Here is a 20,799-nt window from a genome sequence, read left to right as displayed (position 1 = left end):
CTATTTTTATTTGTAGGGTTCTGATTGGGTTTTACCAGAACTTCTGGTCATCTGCAGGCCCAGATTGTCCCATTAAGATTTCTCTTCCCTTTTCCCCCCCCCCGTAGTCAAAAGCCATTGCATTTGCAACATCAGCTTAGAGCAAAAAATAAAATAAAACAACACCTTGGGCCCAAACATGTCATCAGTTGGACTGAAACTGATGGAAGTTGCGCACAAGCTCTGTTCAGTTCCACTAGCATCCCCATTGGGAACTGGCAGCAAAGCGTAAATGAGAACATGTATGCAGCATGCTGAATGCCGGGTGATTCAATCTGAAGCCCCCACATATAATGGTAGCGGTGTCCTCCTTCAGTGTGGTGGCATTGCTCCCTCCACAATGGATTTAAATAGTAAGGAAAAAAATCAGTCTTAGTTCCTATGATGCTACTTGTGAAGCAGCTTAGATCAGGAGGAAATTACAGCAGAGGCACAAAGTAGTGCACTGACTACCTTCGGCAGGAAGGAAGTCTGTAAATTACCAGTTTACATGTAAGACTAGATTTCACTGTTCTCAAATTACATTTGTAGCAATGGGTCCTGATGAATCTAGAGAAAGTTCAACTTGTTTTGAAGTGGGGGGGGAAGGGGGAAATTAACCAAAATGCAAGGATTCAAGATTGTAAAATAATCTTTTCTCAGCTGACATTGTGCAGGGAGTCCTATATATATAAAGCTGAACATACACTTTAGACTATCTTTATATTAGCAGAAATTATAATGGAGATGTCTTGTTGAACTGAAGTAATATAAGTAGTATACACCTGTAATCCAGAGCCTTTTTCAAGCAGGCAGGTTGCTATATGTGTTTTGCATCAGGCAATTAGAAAACAAATCAAAATCCATTTTAAAGCAACAGTTAAACACAAGTTTGTTGGAGAAAAACCTCTTTGCTTTGTTCAGACGTTACAATAAATAAATATTGTTTTAAATTCTTCTCCGCAGAGTTGAGAACACTTGCCATTACATGGGCACAATTCCTTTCAGTTTTGCATTTTTTTGTTAAGTTACTTATTTGAAAGAAGAGGCTTGTAGTCTCTAAATGTATAAAACACTTTTCCAGCATTCCAGTTTTTCTGTAAATGAGTACATGTATGTCCATCCTGTTACCAAATAAAGTCAATGAGGTCTCCACTCCATTTGAATTTGAATGGGGGAAGGGGTGGTTTGTTCAGTCACTTTTTATATCTGCCACAAACATGGAGCTCTGCACTGGCTCTTTGCAGGATAACAAAAATCAACATTGGTGTACTACTTTTCATGTTGAAAGCACTGTATGAACATTAACTACTTACTCATCAGAATCCCTATGAGAAAGATGGGTAGGTAGTACAGGCCCCATTTTACAGCTAGGGAAACTGAGACAGAATGTAGAGGTAACTTGCCCAAGGCCACATATGTGAGTTGGTGTCAGCTTTGGGATTAGAATTTAGGAGTTCTTGACAGCTAAACCTGTCCCATTCCACCAGGCAACACTGTCTTTCAGAAGTGTGGTGGAGGGGCCTTTCTCTGCATTTAAACAATATTTTGTGTCTAAAGGTCAGAACTTTATATGTGCATCTATATAGTGTGAGTTTATCTATTTTATATGCGCTATGTTAGAGATTGGCCTGAACTCTGGATTATTACAGATGGCCCCCCAAAATTTTTTTTGAGACATTTGGATCTTATTCCAGAGTCAAATTTTATGATGGGGCTTAAACCAAAAAGCAGGCTCAGGAAATCCAGATTTAGATCCCAGGTTCCCACACATCTACCTGCCAGTTTGTCTCTACTCAGGTCTGCCTTCCAATAACAAAACCTTTTGTTTCAAATAACAATTCTGTTTACTGAGTGACATCTGAGTGCCGTCTTCATCCTTGATTATATGTAGGGTTGCCGGGTGTCTGGTTTTTGACTGGAATGTCCGGTCAAAAAGGGACCCTTGCAGCTCTGGTAGCACTGCTGACTGGGTCGCTAAAACTCCAGGCAGCAGCGCAGTGGAGCTAAGGCAGGCTCCCTGCCTGCTCTGGCTCCGTGCGGCACCTGGAAGCAGCTGGCATGTCTGGCTCCTAGGCACAGGGGCAGCCACGGGGAGTCTGCACGCTGTCCCCAACCCAAGTGCTGGCTCCGCAGCTCCCATTGGCTGGGAACCGTGGCCAATGGGAGCTGCAGGGGTGGCATCTCCGGGCACAGGCAGCATGCAGAGCTCCCTGGCCACCCAAGCTAGACATGCTGGCTGCTTCCAGGAGCCACCTAAGGTAAGCGTGGCCTAGCCAGAGCCCACACCCTGGATGCCCTCCCATGCCCCAATCCCTGGCCCCAGGTCGGAACCCCCTCTTGCACCCTAAATCCCTCCTGGAGCCTGCATCTTGCACCCCAACCTCCTGCCCCAGCCCTGAATCCCTTCCTGCACCCCAAACCCCTCATCCCCAGCTCCCACCCCAGAGCCCACATCTCCAGGCAGAGCCCTCACCGCCTCCTGAACCCCACATTTCTGGCCCCATCCCAAAGCATGCACCCCCAGCCAGAGCCCTCACCACATCCCACATCCCAACCCCTCGCCCCAGCCTGGTGAGGGTGGGGGAGAGTGAGCAACGGAGGGAGGGGGGATGGAGTGATGCAGGGGGCTTGGAGAAGGGGTGGTCAGGGCAGCGGGTGGGGCAAGTGTGTTCGGGTTTGTGCGATTAGAAAGTTGGCAACCCTAGTTACACGCATTTTATGTTTAAATGGGAAAGTAAATGAATAGATTTCACAGTAATTCACTCCCCTCTGTGCAAGCAGATAAATCCCTTGTTCGTGAGATTTATTGAAGATTAAGGGGAAACTTTTGAGAGATCCCCTTGTTACAATATTAGAGCACATCATAGCATTACATATGCACTGTTTGTTTATTTAAGTTTGAACACATAAAACACCTATTCCAAGGGTTTAATCTGCCTTGACAGATTATTTAAATTACAGTCCATAAAAAATCCTAAAGCAGAAACAGCACAGCAGACTCCTCCAGTACCCACAAAAATGTCACACAGCACATAATGATCAACTACTCTCAAATGCCCGCTTAAAGAGAAAATTTTGAAATATAGCCTGAAAGTCGTCAAAATTGGGCTATTTCAGACCAATGGGGTGTGAATTCCAAAGTCCAGGGGCCCACACAGAGAAAGCCCTGTGAGTAGTTCACTGGCTATGAAAGGAATCAAGCTCAGCTGCTGTCTATTGATCACAACTGCATCAGATGCTGTACTGGGAAAGAAGCAATTGCTCAGACAGGTAGGCCCCAAGCCCTTTGAAGCTTTTTAGCTTAAAACCATCCCCTTTCACTCCCCCTGGAAATCCGGTGCCAATCTCCGAGAACTGGACTCCTCTGTTCATATTGTGCTTACACACCCATAAACTCCAGCTATGAATACAACTACGTTTACTCACGGTGGGCCAGGTTCTGATACCCTCACCAGGACTATTTGTGACATGAGTAAGGGGCAGAGTCTCACTCTGAGAATGTGGCTACTTTTTTTCTTTCTTTTAGTCCCCATTCTGAAGATCTCGTCAGCCTTTCTCTTTTTAATAAAATGAGACTCTTGATCGTCAGTGTTGGCGAGAGACTTCAGCCATTTCTCCTTAATGGGGGATATATAGTTCATGATTGTCCACTAAGAAGTTGTGGGGTTTTTCTCTTCTTATTTTTAATAAGGTCAACATGTCTCTCAAGCACATGGTCATTCTTATTGACTTTCATAAGGGCACAATAGGTATCAACTGGTCTTCTTAAATTCTGGTAGTTCATTGTTTTTGTCAGCCTCTCAGCACTTTGCCTAAACTCCTTCAGGTAGAGAGGAAACCAGCCCACAAGTTTTGGTAGCTGTTGTGATTCAAGGCTTTGGCTGACCCATTATAGAGGCCAGCTGTGAAGTTCAGATCTAAATACAAAGTTGCCAGGTCCACTTGCAATATTTTAGATTCCCTTCTTTGGAATAAATGTATAATGGAATGAATATTCAAAAACAGGTCAAAATATGGAGGAAAATGCCATCAGCAAAATCATTTATCACTCTCCCCATGGTCTGCTAAAAAAGTTGACCAGAAGCAAGTGAAGAGGTATTCAATGTTGGCTCCTCTAAAATCAAAAGGGCCAAAGAAGGCTGCTCAAATAGAGGAAAGTAGCCAGGTTTTGTGAGGAAGTTAGCTCCACCCACATTACTAAAGCTGCTAAGGACAAGTTGAGAAGACATGCCAGAGAGGAGCTGACCCTATCGAGTGGCAGTGGTAGTATAAAAAGCATTTGCACAGAGGCAGGCCTGCAGCTCACCCGTCACTTCTGAGACCATTCTTTCTTTTTAAAGGTTCAAAGCAACATTCAAACGAGGCACCAGGCTCAGGTTCCGCGACAAGCCGCCTTACGTTGCCAGGTCAGTAGGCACCTCCATGCCAGAATGTGTTTGTATCATGCACAGCCACACAAATAGGTAATCAGAAGGATTTTTATCTTTTCAAACAGTAATTCCTCCAAGAATTAAGTCCTATCCACCAGGGTCACAATTAACTCAAAAATTCACTCCTGTTTTGAGACTTCGATTCGATGGACCCTGTGTTAACTTAAAAAAACCAAAAGCTTATGTTTTGTGGATTGCTTTGTGCAAATTATTTTAGTCTGCTGAATGTGGTAAGAAAAACGGGCTTTGTTCTTGTCACCCACATAGAGGAGTAGAAGAGAAGTAATATGTTTGTTCGGTGAATCACAGGGCAGCTGTTTTTCAGTTCTCTCTCGCCCCAAGTCCCTGCTCTCTTTGATATGTCAGTGATACCATCCTCCAGAGGCCCTTTATCTCTTTATCTTTATCCCATTGTCTCACACAATTTCACACAGAAAGAGGGAGGGTAATAAGGGAAAGCAATATGAAATGGTGACTCAGAATGACTCAGCATGGAGGGGTAGTAAGGACATACACCTTTGGACGACATTGGATGAGAGCACAGGTAAGTTCATATTGAATCACCTGGAGTGTGGCTCAAAAAAAAAAAAAAAAAGAACCCCGCGAAAGCAGTTCACTTCTGATTTGGAAAGGCATTGAAGAATTAGTGACTACGTTCATTTTTTGAGGTCTACTGGGGATGTAAATGCAGGTATTTAAGGTACAATACAGCTCTGCATATGGACATCAATATGCAATAGCACATCACTGTGTGACTAACATCTTCTTGCTAGCCGTGGCATGAGATAATTTCATGTCAAAATAACAGCACAGTCAGCAGACTTTTCTTCGAGGTACAACCCAGTGTAAGCTGTACAGATCACTGGCTGTAACTCAGTAAAACAATGGAGAGATACTTGAAAATGTTAATTTTCTCAGATGAAGCAGCATACTCTTTGAAGCTTCATGCACAACTGTATCCTCTAATAAATATGGACCATCACTGAAAGTAAAACATAAGAAACTGGTTACATCACTTCTCTGAAGACCTTTGTTATGAACGTTGCCTGAAGCGATTCCTAAATAGAAGGTACAGTACAGTAAACACCATACAATCATTCTCTTAATGTATTGAATGCCTCATTATTGGCTGAAGTAGTTAATAGGTATTGTAGCATTAGCTGTAGATTTTGCCTGCTCCCATTTCTTTAACACCCTTGCCCTGGGTGCTATACTTTTTTTAAAATGTGTGTACATTTATATTGACATTGTTATATGTGTGCTCCTGTTTCAGATGACTTTGGATAGGACTGCCTTGAAGATTACTGTCATAATAAAAACCTACTAGCTCCGATGTTTGGAGACATTTTTTGGAAAGGCATGTAATTTTTTTTAAAGGGTGGTTAATGTATAAGTTAAACATTTATGGACAGCGGAGGAGAAATTTGTTTCTAGATTGCTTTATATATGTTGTTTGCACTCTTGCACTATTCCCCTGATAATACACTTGTTTTAACAAGCAATGTTTACAGACTGCTTTTCATCCATCATTTTTGTTGCTGTAATAAGCTAGTGAGCACTTGCACATAATAGGTATTGCCTGCCTACTTGCATGTAATATTTGCTCTCAGAATGTAGGTAATTACAACAGGGTAGTTAAAAAGAGGAGGGAGCACAATGCAGAGGATCAGGCTCTGAAAAGTGTTACACAAGATATAAATTCTCTTCCCTTCTCTGCTATCTCTGGGTGACCTTGGGCAAGTCACTTCACGGCTCTGTGCCTCAGTTTCCCCCTCCATACAATGGGGGACAATAATGCTTACTCAAGGTTAAGGGCTTTGAGAGCTATGAAAAGAGCTATTTTAAACAGAAGTGGTAGAATTCAAATACATAGATGCTGAGGGAATATGTTAATATACCTCTAGTATAGTACATACTCCTGTATTTGTCTTATACTGTTGATACATAAAGTTAGTATACATAGCAGCAAAAATGTGTGTATTGCAGCAGCTGTCCATCCCCCGCAGTGCTAAGGGAGCAGATTTTCAGGCTGTTACTTTGAGTGTACTGACTAATTAACATTTCCATTGTTTTTACTATTGTTAGGTCACCTGACTTGAACACCAGCAATCATGAACATCCCCCTTTAGGAGTGAGGGCAGCAATGGCTCTGTCTATGTACCTTGCAGCAGGAGAACACTTCACACTGTCTTACTGTAGTTTAGCTGATCCATACAACGTAAACCTGGTGCCTATTCAGTCTTTTCTCTGTCACATTGTGTATTGATAACCATCTCATAATGGATTGTACAAAGAAGGCTTCTGAGTGGCACTTAAATACATAACTGGCTGTGTTTTCTGTCTCTTTATTAAAACTTTCCCACATCAGTGTATGTTTTGGCATTGACTTAATAGAGTTTCTGAATGTGCATGTGTCATAATGTACCATTATACTTGTACACGCCATTGTAGAGTTCACATAGAAATGTTTAAAGTTTGGTACAGGGCATGAATCAGTTATTCATACCCACAAACTTGTGATATATTACTGGGAAAATGTAAGTGTAATATTTATGTAGCCCTGTGGGGCATATAGCTTTGTAACAATTCTGATCTGCTATTTATGTACTGCACATTAAGTTTCTAGGCATTGGCCGTTTTTGGAGGCAGCTGTGCTCCATTAAGAAGCAGGAGGGGACACCCCCATCTCCACCTACATGCATCATGTTCTCTACCAGAAAACTTCAGTTTTGTTGTTTGTTCTATTTAACCAGGAGAGCCCCTCACTTTCTCAGAGCTATTTGTCATTGTACAGTTCTCACCCTCACCCCTTTTTAATATTTTTTCCATACACAAAGAGCACCTGTCCAATTTCATTTCAAATGATTTTATTGCATATTAAGGGAAAATAGCAAAGCAAGAAAGAACAAATGTAAAGTCTCCATGAGAGAGCACAGTATATGCATCTCCTCTGTGGCAGGATGCATGTGAATTGAACTTGAAGGGTGTGGTTGTGAGTAATGCTCGGAGCTGACCTATTTCTATTCCCAGTGAACTCAATGACAAATCTTTCATTGACTTCAGTAGGAGTAGAGTTTCACCAATGCTGAATGCTTTTCAAAATCCCACACAATGTCAGCTGTTTACAGCAAAGAGAAGACTCAGAGAAATTTAAAGGTGGCAGTTCTCAGAAACTAAAACCTTAAATTACAAAGCTATGTACACTGCAGTACCTCTCACTTGGGAAGATGCCAAAGTTCTTTACAGATTCTATTCCCAGCCCTCCACAGGTGCACAGCACATTGTATGCAAACAAGGTCTGGGTGAATTTTGAACAGTCTGGATATTCAGTTCAGATAAACACTCTGGATTACTAGCCAAAACTTATCTATCTGAACCACTTTGGGTCTTACAAAAATGGCCTCTCTTGCTAGATTTTCAGTATTTCCTGCTTCCAGCCATGCTGTTCTTATGCTATTTCCAATCTTTCTTGTGGAATTACTACATTTATGCCTTTGGTCTGAGCCAGAACCAGAAATGTGAGTGAAGGTGAGTGAAATGAAAAATAATTTAAAAATAAAGAAGTTAACTGGATCCTTTGAACTACCCAAAAAGTTCCATTGAAATTTTGGACAAAGGTTTGGGTAAGTTGTCCATCAACAAAAGAGAGACACCAAAATAAAAAGGCGGCTTTATTATTATTCCTTTTTAAGTGCCAGCAATCTACTCAGGGCTAGATAAGATCCAACGTAAAGACAGTCTCTGTTCGTGAAGAGCTTACCGTCTAAAAGACAAAATGGAGAAGACAAGATATGCTCTTTACCATCTATATATAAAAGTTTCTATACTTGAAGAAATCCACAGAATCCATTAGACATTACATACAGTCTATTGAAAAACAATGGGATGCTTTAGTTAGGTCTTTTTTCCCCCCCTTAAGCATCTGTCATGGGGGTCACTCATCCACTAGTGCCTCCTGCTGAGCGTTTTGGGAATTAGCTCAGTCCCAGCGGGTGCACCCTCAGGTGGTGGTGGCGCTCCCATCCTCTTCTCTGCTTGCAGACCCATTACAGCTCCTTTCTCTCAGCATCTGCTTCGTGGCACAGCCATCCGGGCATGTCACTATCATGTTTCTCCCCCTTCTGGAAGACTCCGCCAATAAGAGTCCAGCCACTCCCCACAGTGGCTTGGCAGTCCACAGTCAGGCCACACCTTCAAAATCTAGTGTGGGAGGGGGGCAGGCCCAGGGACCCTGCAAACAGCAGCTTCTTGCTGCCGCTTCCTTCCAGCTGACTGTCTCTAGTTCCTGGGCCACTTTCCTACAGCCTTAGTTCCTTCTGCTCCTGCCTCTGGCTCCAGCTACTTTGCCTTTTCCCAGAGCCTCGAGCCCATAAGTCCTGGCAGCCTGTCAGGAGCTCTTCCCTAGCTCCCAGCTAGCACCTGCCCTGCCCCAGGTGTGGGTCTCGCTGTAGCCCTCTAGGAAACAAGTCTTCTCCTTAGGGCTCCCTGCAGCAGACCAAGTGGCTCTGGTCTGCAGCTTCCTTTTATATGAGCTGGTGGGGCCCTGATTGGCTGGTCTAGCTGCCGCCCTAATTGGCTGTTTTCCCTGCAGCCACTCCTTTGGCTGCCTGCTGCTCAGCCTCTCTATGCTGGTTTTAACCCTCCAAGGGCCAGTGTGGGGCAGGCACCCTGTCACAACATCTGTGTGCACGCATCTGTTCTATACACAGAGAATGATATCGTTCATGCCCTAGGGAGCTTACAATTTAAATAGACAGGTAGCACAAGTCCACTGGTAGACCCCAAAGGCTGTATTTTCACTTCTGTTGATGTGACTTAGTTTGTGAGTTTCCCAGGAGAGGTCAAGGAATGTAACCCTGCATACAGTGCTGTATATAGCAGCAGCATAATAATGGTAATAATTAGGCATCTGTTATTTGATTACAACATCCCTTTGCCAGAGGTACATTTCTTCTGCTTCGCAGCCAGAACTACAGGCTCTTTTGTGAAGCACACTGGGTACTGAATAGCCATTTTAAGATTGACTCTTTCCCCCTCCTCCCTACAATGCTTCCCAAACATACTTTCACATCTTCTCCAGGACTGTAAATTTTAAAAATATCTTTGTTATGATAGAGGCAAAACCTAGGCAGAAGAAAAATCATTGTTAATTGACTCTTTGATGAACTCATGTTGCTATAGAGATGGAGAAAACGCCGTTAAGCATTTGATGTATTACAGAACTCACCTTCAGGGTAAAGGTAGGAGCACAGGTTGGTGATTATTCTGTGTAACTTTCCAGTATGACTTAATGTAATTTTTTCCCCCAGTTTTCCTGCACTGAAGAAGAAATGAAGTTTTGTGCTTTGGGGTTTTTTGATTTTGTAACTTAGCTATAACTTTTGGTGCTCAGGCCCAGATTTGTAAAGGTATTTACACATAGGTCTTTTCAAAAAGAAATGTAGTGTGACAAAGTTCCTCCTCTACCTTGATGGGTCCTGCGCTTATTGGCAGATTTGCTCACCTCAGTGATCTTCCCCACAGTCTGGATCAACTCCTCCTGCGTCTGATCAGGAGTTGGGAGGTTTGGGGGGAACCCGGGCCCACCCTCTACTCTGGGTTCCAGCCCAGGGCCCTGTGGATTGCAGCTGTCTATAGTGCCTCCTGTAACAGCTGCATGACAGCTACAACTCCCTGGGCTACTTCCCCATGGCCTCCTCCAAACACCTTCTTCATCCTCACCACAGGACCTTCCTCCTGGTGTCTGATAACGCTTGTACTCCTTATTCCTCCAGCAGCACACCCTCTCACTCTCAGCTCCTTGTGCCTCTTGCTCCCAGCTCCTCACATACACTTCCTCTCCTCTGGCTCCCCCTCACCTGACTGGAGTGAGCTCCTTTTTAAACCCAGGTGCCCTGATTAGCCTGCCTTGATTGGCTGCAGGTGTTCTAATCAGCCTGTCTGCCTTAATTGGTTCTAGCAGGTTCCTGATTACTCTAGTGCAGCCCCTGCTCTGGTCACTCAGGGAACAGAAAACTACTCATCCAGTGACCAGTATATTTGCCCTCTACCAGACTCCTTTACCCCACTGGTCTGGGTCTGTCACAGTAGGTTCCTAAGTCAGTTGAGCATTGCAGCCACTAAATAATTGTAAAAATCTGGGCCTTCGTCCCATAGCTTATGAGAGTCTTAGAAACGGATGGCTGGATAGATAGGCACACAAGGGAAAGAAAGAGATACAGTTAATAAATTGCCAGTTATATTTCTTGGGTTCATTGCTGTTATACACTTTCAGAAGCTTGGAAACAAAACATATTTTCCAACCAGTTTTGCCAATTCCCATTTTACAACTATTGGGCCAAATTGTGGCTACTGCTCTGAGAAGAGGAAAATACTCAAGGACCATTCCCCACAAGCTCCTCTGCTCAGCTGGCAGCCACAACCCCTCTGTTGAATGCAGAAAGATGTGGTAGCCGCTAGTACTGCCCAGCACTTCAAATTGTATGTTTTAGGATATGGCCAGGGGGATGGGATGTGGGGGGGCTGGGTATGTGTGGGGGTGCAGGAGTCAGGGCATGGGGGGACTGGGGTTGTGGGGGGTGCAGCAGTCGGGCAGAGGGCTGGGTGTGTGTGAGGGGTACAGGGATCAGGGCAGGGGCTTGGGGTGTGTGTGTGGGGTAGGGTGGGAGCTGGGACTCCTGGGGTCTGGGAAGGGGCTGGTGTCTGACACTCAGGGAAGGAGAGCTGGGAACGAGGACTCTGGATTCCTAGGTTTCCAGCTGGGCTCTAGTTGTTTGAGGGGGTGGGGGGCAGACGGAGACTAGGACTAATAGTAATTGGAGACATACCAATCTCCTAGAACTGGAAGGGACCTTGAAAGGTCATTGAGTCCAGCCCCCTGCCTTCACTAGCAGGGCCAATTTTTTGCCCCAGATCCCTAAGTGGCCTCCTCAAGGATTGAGCTCACAACCCTGGGTTTCACAGGCCAATGCCCAAACCACTGAGCTATCCCTCCCCTCCTGGGTTCTGCCCTCAATGCTGGAGGGGAGTGGAGTCCAGTGACCTGGGTGGGGAAAGAGGCGTGACCCAGCTGTTCCCAGGGTCCAGCAGGTGGCGAGCCACAGCCCCTGGGCCCAGGTTTGGGCTGTGGGATGCAGCCTGCCCCAGTACAGAGCCGAGCTCATCCTGACACTGGGCTCCAACCCCGGGGCAGCCTGCCTGAGTCCAGGGAACAGGGCCGGCCATGCTCGGTGCAGGCGGGTGCACGGCGCAGCTGGGACCCAGGACCCTTCCTCACTTACAGGCCTCGTGGACACCGCAACTCCTGTGGGGTACAGGTCCCTCTTCCTGCCCCTGCCGGCAGGGCCGCTTCCAGGGCTGCTCAGATTCCGCAGACACCAAGGAGCGGTATGGACACGCTAACCCAGAAACACAACCTCCCACCGGAAGTGATGGAGATCAGGAAAGCATCTGCAAATGCCAGCGGGAGGGGCAGAGAAGAGCGGGACGGGAAGGATTTTTAATGGCATGCTGCTGCCTGCCGGGGTCCCGGCCGCCGGCCCCGCTCAGCCTGCTGCTGGCCGCCAGGACCCTGGCAGGCAGCAGCATGCCATTAAAAATCGGCTCGCGTGCCATAGGTTGCCGACCCCTGGTTTAGTTCATTTCATGTACCTTTGTAATTATATAACCCTATACTGCTCACAGGTGAGATTTTTGCAGTCTTCATAAAGCCCAGTTACTAGAGCTCTGTTTGCCTATTGTGCATAGCAGTTGAAGATGAAAGCCATCACGTGAACATGGGGGCTGGCTGAAGTGCTTCTCCATTGCAGGATTCCTAGATGCTGGAAGTGTATACGGTATATACGCATTCATTAGCCCGTTTGTTTATAAGCTGACCTCCCAAAATGGATAGGTAAAAATAGCAAAAACTGTATGACCCTTTCATAAGCTGACCCTATATTTCAGGGGTTGGAAAACTTTGGCTCCCGGCCCATCAGGATAAGCCGCTGGCGGGTTGGGACGTTTTGTTTACTTGGAGCATCTGCAGGCATGGAGCCCCTCCGCTCCCTATGGCTGCACTTCACTGTTCCCAGCCAATGGGAGCTGCGGGAAGTACTCTGTCAGCCCAAAGGCCCCCGTGACACCAGTGTACCCCATCGCAAGGTAAGGAGCCAGGCAGCTTCAGATTCTCACTCCTTCTCCTTTCAATTGTTGTGTATGGTGCCCTCCCTGGAGCTGGGCATCTTAGAATTCTAGTCTCACCCTGTCCCCAGAGGGGAACCATACTAGTTCCACTGCCAGGGAACCTCCATGTCAGCAGAGCTGTTGGGCTGCATTTGCCTCATTATAAATAACAACAATAAAAAGAGAAAGTGCATCAGAATGGAAGTGGGATAACTCAGTGCCTTTCCATGTCCTTTCCAAAGCTGAACTGTGTGGAGGATTCTGCCTGTGGGAGGATGCATGTCTCGCAAAAGAGGATTTTTTTTTTACACTAAGTACATTAAGAGTCTGGATTTTCAGGGATTCTGAACCCCTAATTTCAATTTCAGATTTTTTAGCATCTCTGAAATCAGGTCTTTAAGATCCTGCTGTATTTCTGTGATAATCCAAACTGCTGTTACAACAGAAATTCCTATAGTAAATGTGGGCTAGTGAGTCAGCTGCTGCAGCAGTGGCCTTATGTTCATTGAATCTTTTAAAATGAATACAACCTTTCAACACCCAGTTGATCAGTTACATTTGCTCCAAGTCATTTTAACAGTCCCACGGGAAGCTAAGATTTTTTTTCTTTATGGGACTGGGTTACTCTGTAACACTAACAGCTCATTTTCAAACATTTTCAGGAGCTTTTGTTATTATAATATTTAGTATTTTGAAGTATTACAAGTGACTACATCTAACTTTATTACCATGCTGTTAGGAATAACGTCCTTTTCTTTGAAGCAGGCCAGATCCTAAGCTGGTGTAAATCAGTGTAGTTTCGTGGAAGTCAGTGGAGCAATGCAGATTTAGACTATCATGATTTATAACAATTCACCTTGGTATCAGTATTGCATTTCTAGATTTCAAGCTGAGCTGCAGAATGTCCATCATGATCATCTAGCAGTGAATTCTTTAATGAAACTGTTGTATTCTGTTCTTATATCTGTTAGGCAAGAAGATTCTTTTTTCCAAGAATCAGGCAAGCACAGACAATATTGAAGGGGGCTTTATTTACAGTACTGGGAAGACTGACAAGCAGCTTCAAAAATATGATGCCACCGTGGCCAGTTATATACATTTTCTTATTAATTCATTTGCATTTATTTGTACATACAGAGACAGACATTGTTACAAGTCAAGCGAGAACCCTGAACAAATATAAAAATAAGAACAGTACGTACATATAGAGGTCGTCCTAATTGCATCAAACATTTATGACCACCTTGCGGGGGAAGGAGATGGGGTGAGGTGGCAGAGTAGGGATGGATGCTTACAGATATCCAGTGGGCTGTGAAGAGAGGGTTTATTTTGTTCTAAGAACTAAGTTACTGGGTGGGCATTGGCTGCAAAGAGTCCTGTGGCACCTTATAGACTAACAGACGTATTGGAGCATGGGTGGGCATTGACCATATAAGCTTATCAGTTGTTTACAATTGTCAGTGCCGTTTGTGCTACTGAAATATTCCTGCTTGCTTGTCTGGGCCCGATCCTGTTTTCCTCACTGAACTGTTTCTTTCCATGGGCACAAGCTTTGTTCTTACTTACTGATAAGGTGAACTAAGTTATCATGTATTGACAAAAACTATGTCCTTGCTTCTCAGCAGTTTCTGTCTTTTCTGCTGGCTGAATTATAACTCCTTCCTGACATATCAAACCTAAAACACTGTCTCTGAGCACCTGGTGTTGACTATATTGTTTTCTATAAGGACTCATTTCCCAGGTCTATTGTGCTATTTTAAATCATCACTTTCACTTCACACAATTACCATCAATGCACAATTGTTTTGTCTTGTTGAATGCCAATAAGAGTTACACACATGTACGGAGGAGAGAATCTAATCCTGTGTACTTGATCTTTGATCACATCAGGGTTTACAAAACATTCGCTATCAAAACTGCACTTTGTCAGCGTACTTAGAAACTTCTTCACTTTTATTTAGATGACACACAGGTGAGGAAAGCTCAACCAGGCAGGAGTGAAGTCATGTTTGTGGAAAAGGGGGTGTTCTGAAGAGCTTGTTGTCAGTTTGTGCACGACTGCTTGGTTAAGGAGTAGAAAATGCCATGAGAGCTTGTTTGGGGAAATCTTACCTGCTCTTTTTGCTTGCAGGCCCATGTCAGGAAAAGGATCAAGAGGTGTGATTGCCCTCTCTGCCTTAGCTGGAGACTCTCTCTGTTTTGCTCACCATGGTCATCCATTTATGCCTTATCCAGATAAAGCCACTGTTGTGTGCTCCTAATTAGGCCTCCTTTGAAGCTGATGCAAAGGCTCCAATGTGGAATGCAGCTTCTGCCTTGTTCTTTATAATAGGAGTTGGTTGGCTTACACGCTTCCTTCTGCCATCTACGCTGGCTGCCAGTACACCATGCAATACAGTTTAAGGGCCCCTTGTGCATGGTGGAAGGAGCCCTCAATTCAGTGGGACATGAAAGTGCTCAGTACATCACAGAATCAGGCGGTACTGTATAGATCCCTTTATAAACTAGGCCCTATGTACTTGAATGAATGCCTCTTATTGTGTGTCCGTGCTTGTTGGTTACTAACCGGTGTCAGAGCTGGTTTGCTCTAAGCATCTGATGCAGTGGCCATTTAGTTCAATGGGAAGACTCCCACTGTCTTTAAAGGGCTTTGGATCTGGCCCTAAGTTCCCCGATTCACTACGAAGCAGGCTGGGAAGAGAAGTCTTTCCTAGTCAAGAGTCTTTAGTTGTGGAAATCGCTTCAAGAGGATCACCACTGGATTCTCTCACTGGCTGTCTTTAGGAAACTGGGCAGTTCTTGTTTATTTCAGTAGGCCTAGTTTTGGCAACTTTTTGCCCCCAACCTGATTTGTATCTGTTGACCGTCTACATTCTGTTTAGAGTTGATTTCTCTGAGAACAGAGAGGTTTGCTTGATGGTTATTGGTTTTATAATTGTGTCCCATTTTTTTATTTTGTACTCTGTGTATTATTTTTGGCTGGTTCATTCTGTACTCTTTTACATAATTTATATCATGCATCTCAATAAACAGCCTACAAGGGGTTACATAAAATAAGTGTGTGAATCATGCACTTATCCTGGTTTGAATCTCCAGTTCACATGATAATATGCTAATGTGGCAAGATGACATATCACAGTTGAAGAAACCTTTTCAGTTCATGGCGAGTCAGATTTCCCTGCCCCTTTCCACCTCCCCCATGCTTTGTCCACTTCATACATTACTCTGAATATCACATTTTAAAATAGAGGCACTCTCGTCACTTCCATAAAATTTCAGCAAAGGTTTTACAATGTAGCATTCTGGGAAATATGCAGATATCTATATATATAGATATATATCTATATATATCTATATATATATTGCTTTGATAGGAATTTTCCTAAAGTCAAATCTTCTAGCTGGGTAAGGAGGTGATCCTGCAAGAGGCACGTCACTGAGAGTAATGGGTGCTCAGCACTTCTCAGGCTTAGGCCGAAAGTCTGCACTTGTGGCCGTAATAGACTCTCCTCTGTTTTGTTGATTCACTTATGAATGAAATAACTATGGCAAACTCCAAACTCAAGGTTTGTACATCTCCCTTCCTGTCTCTCTCCTATATAGCACAGGGTTAGATATGATTGATACTCATAAGGAGTGGTATTTATAAGTATCTTGTGATCTCCCCACTCTATCTTCTGCTAGAGTTTGGGTCTCAGTCTATTCCTTTTTCCTGGAACTATCTGAAGTTGAGTGGGTTTGGCAGGGGGTGGCTTAGATGAACTACATTTTTTTTGCCTTTTCCCCCCCCTTTATTTGATTCCCGTGAGTTTGCAGCCATGTTTTTTCTGAATTCTGTATTTGTGTGCTCCCATTTCACATGGGTTTCCACCCTAACCCTGGTTTACTATAAATTTGCCTGAGACAATGTCCAGGTATCCCTAAAGTCTGTACCCCAGGTTTGCTCAAAACTCAGTCACGCTTCGGCGAACCTAGCCCAAGTTTCAGGTTTGTACCAAAAACTGAGAAGCAAGTAGGTGAAAAGTTGCACAATACACTACTCTTGACCACTGGTTTGAGAACATAGATAAGCATGACAACTCTTAGCCCTATTCCAATGGAAAACCAGGTACAAGGCGGTGACTTATCTCAGTTCCTGTCTGTGATGCTGAAAATAGAACTTGCATATTAGATCTGGGCAAACTGGTCACAACAAATCATTTGTTTCACAAATTTAGTTCCTTTTTGTTTGGAATTATCTGCAAGCAGGCCCCCCCCCCAGTCGTTTTTCAAAATTATTCAAGAAATGGTTTGTGCAAAAACATCTCTGTTTAGAGATTGTTCACAAACTGTTTCCTGCGGCTATTGCTTTGAGTCATTGCTATTTGTGTTTGTACACTTGCGCTCTCAGCTAACAAGAGAGAGGAAGGTTGGCCTTATGGTTAAAGCAGTCAACTGAGATGCTGCAAGTCTAAGTTTGATACCCAGCTCTGCTCATGACTTCTTGTATGACCTCAATCTCTCTGTGCCATCCTTCTTCTGTACTTTTTCAGCTTCATTGAATACCCGTTATGAGTAGTTACCTGACCCTAGAGTAGCAATGCAAGGCTCAAAAACACACAATATTTTACAGGCTCAGGGAATGACATTCTTGTTTTTTATCTGTATCAGTAATGGGGAGAATTTATAATCAGAGTCAAGTTTTATTCACTAGGCCTCAGGATTTATTGTTATAAATATGGCCCCAGCATTGTTTTCATCTCAGGGGTGCATAGATTTGACATGTTCAGTTATCACAGTCATAGCCACAGGCATCAGCTGAGAACACAAGAAATCATAACACTCTCGATTTCCATTGGCTCTTGGTGAACTGGAGTAATTTTTGTTGAGTCTTCCTCGCTTCCTTTGCATTTGTCTTCATGTATTGCGATGGTGCACCCTCTGCAGATGTAGACTTAGGCTTTCAATTCTCAGCTGTGTGCCCATCAGCCATGCAATGCAGCTGAGGATGAGGCAATCCATTTTCAACTCCTTGTTCCTTGGGCCATCCAGGGGCTAGTGTGACTCTCAGCATACTTTAGAGCAGACATAGGGCTGCTCTACTCTATGCTCAGTTGACTATGGCCCCCACAGTGTATTCTGGCCATATCCTCTCCCCAACATGGAAGTTTTGTCAGCAGCAGCTCTGCTTTCTGAGCAGATGGAACACTACCCGGCTCAGAAAAATGACAAAGTAAAATCAGAATCAAATAAACTTTGTTTTCACCCTGATTCTTTGCACTATTCTTAGCTTTTTATTTAACACTGTGACTTTTTTTTTGGTCAGATGAAGGTTCCATGTAGCACATTTTCTCTGCTCCACAGTGTATAATGCACATGCATGCAGTTCAGCAGGGGGCTTCAAAACAGCAGCACTGGCTTTCACAAAGTCCCTTTCATTAATGATGAATGTGCATCCCAAACCAGGAACAATCTGCCATGTAGTATTGTCTTAGAGATACTTCCTGTTTCCCCCCCAAAACTATAAGATCATGTCTCACAAGCATGAAGCCTAGACAACAATAATACTACTCATGTAGCATCATTCACCTAATCACCTTTACAAACGATAATTATTTAAGCCTCTCAAAACCTCTGAATTAAGTAGTTACAATTATCCCTGTTTTACAGATGGGGGAACTAAAGCACAGAAAGGCTAAGTGGTTTGCTCAAGGTCACACAGCAAGTCAGTGACAAAGTTGGGAATGGAAGCCAGAGGTCCTAACTCCCAGTCTTCGGACATAACACCCTCTCTCCTCCTGCATAGTCGTAGTAGGAGTCAATAATGATTAAGGAAATTGAACGAATTGTGTTCCCTTTACTTGGCTATTGAATTAGGATGAAAAATGGCCTGTCACTATTCTGGATATACCCCGTATACTTATCAGCCAGCTCATCACCATTGACAGTGACTCTGGTACAATTCCATTTAGCAATACACTTTTCTCCATGCTGAGCAGTGGGAAATCCAACAACAGTTTGGCCGAGTCCATGCTGAGTCATGAAAACAGAATGAATATGAAGAGTGAATGCCTCGTGAAGAGCAGTAAATCACCTAGTAGACACACTGCAGACTCTAATTCTACTTGCCTGAATGACAGTCTCCTTGAAAACAGGAAAGAATCAGAATACTTATTATTGGAGATGGGATAAAAGAAGTACTTTGTTTACTAGAACATTTTAATGGTACATTTGATTACTCCTGGGATTTATTAACATGAGAGAGCGAAGTGCGCATCAGAAATTCATGTTAAGTAGTTCACATGTGGGCATCTCTTTAGCTTCTTTGATGCTATAAGTAATACATTTTCCATAGAATATTCATCTGATGCTACTATTTCACAGATCACTTCATTTACATTTGATAAACAAACCCAAATCACACCCATTTCTGGCTATCTCATGCTTCATTCTTGGTGTTAGGTGTGTAAAAATGGACCCAAAGCAAACCCTGGATTTAAACACCTACAATTTAAAAGTTTAGAAGATTCAGAACCAAGTATGGATCCATGCATGAATTTCACATCTGACCACTATCTCATTAATGAGTCAGACCAAAAATCCCAGGTCCAACCATCCCTGAATTCTGGGGAAGTTTGGATCTGAAGCCTAGCATAGAGCCTCAAACTCATCTGTGATTCAGTGATACCGTAATTATTATATATTTAGAAAGGAGACCTGGTGCTCAGATACCTATATAGGTAGGTAAATACAGATTTGAACTTTACATTTAGGTCCCTTTCACTAATCTGACAATATGTTTTCTCTTTCTTCTATACAGACAGACATATTGGTTGGGGTGGACTGGGATACAACAAAATCCATGGGTGGTTCTCCACCAATCTGACAGTAGCTCTGTGAATGAGTGACCTTTGGTTTTGTTTTATAACCTCTAGCTATCAAACCTCAACTGCGCCATTTCAAGAGACCCAGTTACCACTCAGGAACCCACTTCCCACCCTTTCACAAGAAATCCGAGGAACATCCGGTGAGATACAAGCTGCTCGACCAGAGGGGCAGGATGAAAAAGATTCAACATATTTCTCAGAACTGGAATAGGAAATAGAAGAAGAAAGGAAGTTCACGCTGCTCTTTGCAAGCTGATGAAGGACATTGTGTAATAATCGTGGATCATTTTAATTCTGCACCAAGTGGGGAGTAATCCAAGATGCAAGCAAGTCTATGATTTAGCCAAATAATTCCATGGAAGCTTCCAGTAGAACCATTCTCAATAGCGTTCCTCATTGCTAGAATATTCTCACATTTAGGGCTAAAATATTGGGCTCTTACTTTAAATTTTCAAAAGTAAACCTGCATACATAGAATTACTATCAAATTAAGAATGGTATAGATTCTGAGATTTTAAGAGACCATTATGACCATCTAGACTGATCTTCTTCATAACACAGGGCATATAGAACGTCACCCAGTAATTTCTGCATTGAACCCAATATCATGTGTGAGGTCCCGCCTAGCCTAGCTTTAAACTGATCGTGTTATGAATAAGACACCTGACAATTATACTACAATAAGGATTGAGAAATAAGTACAAGAAATGGCAGATGAACACCTCCCCACTAATTTCACACAGGAGGGGGAAAAAAAGAAAGCATAACATCACGTTACAATGCATGAGGCTTATTTAGCTTTGTTCAGCTACTAATAGATGTTTCTGGCTTTTGGCCCATTGATCAATATGGAGAATGGAATCCAAGTCTATGAGGCCATACTCCTCCAAAGCTTTGTATGTAGGAAGGAACCCCTAGATTTAGAGAAGCTGGGCAGAACAAATACCTAATACAGAAGCAAAGTCACACATGTACTCAACTTCAGCCTCTCGGTAAAGAGCACTAAACAGAACCATATTCATCTTTAGTGCTCTAAGAGTTTTCATTCCCGGAAATGCTGTCTGTGAAAGGCATTGTTACAAATGATGTTAGGTAGTGAAAACTCATTGGTTGGAGCTGTGACATTATCCCCACTGATTATCCCCACTTCAATAATACATGAAGTAGTGAAGTTCCAGGGTCAACATCACAAGGTGACATGTCTCTTTGGTCCCACAGGCATGCAGGTGTGATAGCAGAGTTACCCATCCCGCCTCTTGTCCCATTTGGCTATAGGCTACAGATGTGTAAGTCTGCCTGACATCAGAATGGCTACATTT

General features: G+C 43.6%; 1 protein-coding gene across 9 annotated transcripts in view; it reads left to right on the top strand.

Annotated features, from left to right (window-relative positions):
* The window catches only part of PDE1C (phosphodiesterase 1C), a 533,093-nt gene extending 513,231 nt beyond the window's left edge, over window positions 1-19,862 (top strand). For 3 of the 9 annotated variants that reach the window (XM_039524494.1, XM_039524495.1, XM_039524496.1), the window contains 2 exons: window positions 4,362-4,427; window positions 19,529-19,862. In XM_039524494.1, the coding sequence (XP_039380428.1) occupies window positions 4,362-4,427; window positions 19,529-19,698 (236 nt within the window). In that variant the 3' untranslated portion in view covers window positions 19,699-19,862. Of the gene's footprint in view, window positions 1-4,361; window positions 4,428-5,724; window positions 5,809-6,536; window positions 6,809-19,528 lie in introns of those variants that run through there. The other 6 variants (XR_005594060.1, XR_005594059.1, XM_039524497.1 and 3 more) reach the window with 5 other exon arrangements.
* The last annotated feature ends 937 nt before the right edge of the window (window positions 19,863-20,799 follow it).

Source organism: Mauremys reevesii, linkage group 2 (assembly GCF_016161935.1).
Source record: "Mauremys reevesii isolate NIE-2019 linkage group 2, ASM1616193v1, whole genome shotgun sequence".
In the NCBI taxonomy this organism is placed as follows: Eukaryota; Metazoa; Chordata; order Testudines; family Geoemydidae; genus Mauremys; species Mauremys reevesii.
The sequence above is the reverse complement of the archived record's forward strand: the minus strand, read 5'-3'. Positions and strand labels throughout refer to the sequence as shown.